General features: G+C 41.2%; 1 protein-coding gene across 1 annotated transcript; it reads left to right on the plus strand.

Moving 5' to 3' along the window:
* Positions 1-166: 166 nt before the first annotated feature.
* On the plus strand, positions 167-4,547 carry LOC122248875 (uncharacterized; the record flags this gene model as incomplete). Its single annotated transcript, XM_086551508.1, has 1 exon — positions 167-4,547. A coding segment is annotated over one exon (3,489 nt), but the record flags the coding sequence as incomplete, so codon positions are not given.
* Positions 4,548-5,000: the final 453 nt, after the last annotated feature.

Raw genomic sequence — 5,000 nt, forward strand, 5'->3', positions numbered from 1 at the left:
TTCTTGTATTAGTAATGTATTAAGTAGACTGGAGAAATTTACCAACCTGTTACTCAGAAAAGAGTCTTAGAGATTTCATGATTTATCTAAATAGAAGTGGATACCTGATATGTTATATATTGTCTCAATACCTAAACAACTAAATACCAGAAGAGGGATATGATAAAGTTTATTTTGTTCATGTTCAGTATTCCTTCCAGGCAATGCTGAGGCCACAAACCTGCACACACAAGTCCTCCGCCAGCGACTGCAGCTCACCAGGCACTCATTGGACCATTCCCTTAATGTGAGCAATATCAAAGGAGCCAACCAGACCTATGCAGACCTGAGCATTTCTGACAGTGGAGACTCCTTCATCAATGAGAGCATCGACCTGGAGACGGCTGCCAGGTTCCGCAAGAAGAGAACCAGAGCCATGGACTCAGCATCTCAGCCAGAGTTGCCAGTTGATACCCTTTCCAAGAAGACCAGTACTATGGATCGGTCACTCAGGAGTCTCAGGTCGAACACTAGCTTAGCCAGTCAGACATATGCTGACCTGAGTCTCCTGGCCAATAGTGATGACTCCTCTCTGAGTGAGAGCATCAACCTGGAGAAGGCCAGCCGGTTCCGCAAGAAGAGAAGCAAGCCTCTGGAGTCTGCTTCCCAGCCTGAATTACATTCCAATGCTAATGCCAAGAAGCCTCCCAAAGGAAAGAAAGCAGCAGAGAAGATGGAAACAAGTCTTTTACTACGTAGTGACAAGACCTATGGCAACATTAGTGACAGCCTGCTCGAGTCTTCAAATGACAGCATCAACCTTGAAGCTGCCAGGAACATGCGTCACCGTAACAGGAGAGAGAAGGTGGTCCTCTCTCAGCCTAACCCAAATTTACCTCCCCTCATAACACCAAAGAAAGGGAAAGGCTCCTCACATAAGAACATGTCACCCAAGTGGAAGTCACCAGAATCCTTTGCCTCCCCCAGAGGGAAAGGAAAGGAGAGAATGGCCGACTCACCTGTGCCCATGCCTTCCACCCAGCCAGCTTCCCACCTTGACAATACCTATGATTTAGATGCAAATGCTGATGAGAGCCTAGAAAATGTAAAGGCAGCGACTCGGCAGCGGTTTGGCCGTAAAGCACCCCCTGTAAAGTTGAATTTGTCTGCTCTGGTAAAGAACTTGAAGAAATCACAACAGGAGACAGTAGAGGATGAGGAAGAGGAGGAGAAGGAAAAGAAGCAGCTCGCAGAGAGTGAGAGCATAGCTTTACATTATTCAAGTAGTGAGAAAAGTGATGATGATCAGGATAGCCAAGCCTCTCTGGACAGCAGAGTGATCCCTGAGACACAGGATCAGGACAACCAAGCCTCACAGAACATCAGAATGATCCCAGAGACACAGGATCAGGATGACCAAGCCTCAGAGACAATTAGAATGATCCCTGAGACCCAGGAGTTAGGGATGGAGGGGCAAGGGGTTGTTGATGCATCCAACAGTGATTCATCTGACACTGAGGACTTCTACCTTGAGAAGCAGGTAGAGGGAGTGGTGAAATCCATTCCAGAAACGCAAGAGAGTAATGCCAGTGCTGGAGATGGTTTCAAGACTGGGGAATTAACAGAAAAGGAGGAAGAATTTGCTGACCCCCTGTCTCCACCACTTACCTTCCGTGACACAGATGAGGAGCAGCAGAACAAGGAAGAATCTGAGACTGATCACTTAAGCCCTGTGCCCAATAGTGATGAAGACAACACATTTGCAGCCATTTTTGCTTTAGAAAAATCACCTGCTCGTGACAGGAGTTCTGCTAGGGTTTCAGATATAGCTTCCTCTCCACTACATAAGAACAAGATAAAAGACAGTGATAAGGCAAATTCCTCACAGAAATCTTTAAAGACAGATACTAAATTGTCAGGGAGGAGCTTGGAATCTCCAGTTCGGACTGGGAATGAAAATCAGTTTGGTGTTCGTTCTTCTCTTGGAGAGACATCAGAGGTTCCTTCTTCACCCAGGAGTGTTGCTACAAGGAAAAGTTTGAGCACTTCATATTCAGGGAGAGTAGCAAGCATGGAGAGCAGGAGTCCAAGAAAAAGTGTAGGGATGCTCCCTGTTAAAGACCGTTCTGGTACAGATTTACATAGTGGGAGTCCATGGAAATATTTTGAGATGAAAAATGCTCACGTGCAGCTGAAAAGGCTAGAGGAAGATCAGACTACTCCTCTCTCACTGGCTAAAGCATCAACCCTCGGAATGCAATCTTCAAAGGGCACCTCAAGTAGAACCCCTGTCAGGGACAGTGGAGAGTTGGCCCCCCCAGGCACCCCTGGGCCAGAGGTGTCTAAAAGTAAGGAAGTATTGTCTGAAGAAGGGAGATCGAAGATGGCCGCTCAGAGGGCCAGGATGCACACAGTGACCATTGAGGCTGAAGTTCACCCAGAGGAGGCCATCAAAGCAGCTACAAGAGCCTCGCCAGGGATGTTGGCTGATGCAGATTCACAGGAAGAGCAAGAGTCAGTAGGAAACATTAGTGATGAGCTTGACGATGGCTTGGCAAGTCACAAGTCACAGGCAAAAAGTATGTCATCAGTACTAAGTCAAAATGCTGATGCAGTGTATATTCCTGTAGAAGCAGACTTTGAAGAGCCTGATGGTGTCACATCAAATGCAGAGAGCAACAGTGGAGAAGGTGATGATCTCAACTCATTAAAGGAAGATCTTGAAGAAATAGTAAGTCAGAAGACTAGATTGGTTTCATCCAAAGGAAGGGAAGAGGTGTCAGAGGCAGCTGCTTTTGGTGATGTAGAACTGATGGGGAAGGAGAGTCAGGCTCAAAGAAGCAATGTGGCATTGTTAGATCTCAGCCCAGCAGCCACAGCAAGCCAGACAGATGAGAGTGATGAAGAAGAGGAATTCCTGTTGCCAACACTTCTAAGAAGAAAAAGTGTAATGCCTGAAGTGGAACCAGAGAGGCCAGATGAGAGTTTGGAAGCACCCAATGACATCAGCATGGGAGAAGTTAGTGAGGTCTCCATAAGGCAACCTGATCTAGAGGAATCTCAGGCTGCTATCAATAAGCAGATGCAGAGGACATCCATGACTGATGATCACATTTCCAACATCTCCAAGGCCAAACCAGCCACCATTGCCCCCACTGCAAAGCAGATGACAATGAAGGAGTTCCTACAGAAGTTGGCAGAAAAGCCCATGCAGTCTCCTGTCCCCACCAAGCAAAAAGGTCCTCGTCTGGCTTCTCTCCTGAAATATACTAAGCCTCAGACACCCAAGAAAGTTAGTCTCAAACGCCCGAGGGGGGTAAAGAAACAGAAGAAGGAGCTCCCAAAGATGCTTTCTAAGGCTTCAACTAGAGACCTATTCTCACACTTTGCCAAATGCAGACTCACTCCTGATGGCTTAGAGCAGCTGTTGAAGGTGAGTGAAGAGTACTGGAAGAACTGTTGCTCAGACCTGGTCAACTTTGTGGATGCAAGGAGGGGTGTGAAAGAAGTACAGGCCAAGGATGTAAAGAAGCTGATGAAGCGTCAGGGACTTGCATCTTCGGAAGAGGACCTACAGATCCTGGTTCAGAAGTTCCTTCCTGTTGAAGAGTGGAACCACCTGATTCCAACAGCATTTGCAAAGGGGAACATACATCCACTCCCTCCTGATTCATAGGTGGGGTACCCACACAAGCACTTCAAGTACCTGAAACCAAGCAAGACAGGGTGGATACATCTTGTAAGAATTTAGAAAATATAGTAAGAAGAAATTGTCAACTATTAATTGTGCACAAAATCAAGACGAGGTACTAAAAGTTATACTATCACAATTAATTTAATAAGTTAAGTCTCAAGATATAGAGAGTTTTGTTTCAGCAAAAAATGAATGATCAAGTAGGACATGGTGTTTAAATCTTTCAGGAAGTTAGAAAATAAAGTAAAAGAAACTACTCACAGATAATCATTTTTTTAATATAAAGTTGTATAATGTTTAAAAGCTTGTGTTATAGCAACTTATAAAAAAGAATGACTAGTTATAGATTACAAAGAATGTAAGTAGAAAGTTGATGGACACAAAGTTTCAAATGTTCTAAGTCCAGAAGAAGAATAAAAGAGAGGGTTGTTTTAGCAAACACTGATGATTATACCAGTTTTTCTTGTTGCATGCTGGGTCCAATTTTTTAAAAGAAATGAAAAAGTATATTTTGTAATTCTAGTACCTAAGTCAGTTAAAACTGTTTCCATACATGTATCTTAATAGATATATTAGGTTGTAAGATATGACTTTACTATTGTTTGATGAATATGTCCTCATGCATTGCTGTACCTCATCTCCTGTGATTTCTCTTATCGCATGTTTCACCCTCACAAAAGCATCTATAGCTAAGATAGATGGTAATTTGCTGACAAATGACCAGTTAAAGATGGAAAAAAAATTATCTTATATACTTTTGTTTGTAATATTTTCTCCAAGTATTTTTTCCTCATTGCATATCATATCATATATTTTTTTTTATGTTAAGAGGCTATCCATGGGAAGAAAGTATCTACTTTATATATATATATATATATATATATATATATATATATATATATATATATATATATATATTTATATATTATATATATATATATATATATATATATATATATATATATATATACATATATATATATATATATATATATATATATATATATATATGTATTACTGAAACATATTTTCATAATTGTTTGGAGTATTAATGATCTCCTGTGGAAACTTTTTTATCACAATTTTCTTTTGTTTTCTATTATTTCTTGCTCTTTTTCTTTTCTTTACTTTTTGTTTTTGAAATATGATTGTGAGGACACAGGAAAAAGATGACTTTATACTTTATAGGTTTACAGAGCATCATCATCATCATCATTATTGAATTTTCATTTTATCATATTTCTTTGTTCATTGTAAATAGAACATTGATATTCTCTTGCTGTATTGTTAAAGCCATTCCTTTGTATCAAATAAATGCTTTTTTCAG

The sequence above is a fragment of the Penaeus japonicus genome, unplaced genomic scaffold (genome assembly GCF_977035675.1).
Source record: "Penaeus japonicus unplaced genomic scaffold, GWHDUDI00000001_assembly GWHDUDI00000025, whole genome shotgun sequence".
In the NCBI taxonomy this organism is placed as follows: Eukaryota; Metazoa; Arthropoda; class Malacostraca; order Decapoda; family Penaeidae; genus Penaeus; species Penaeus japonicus.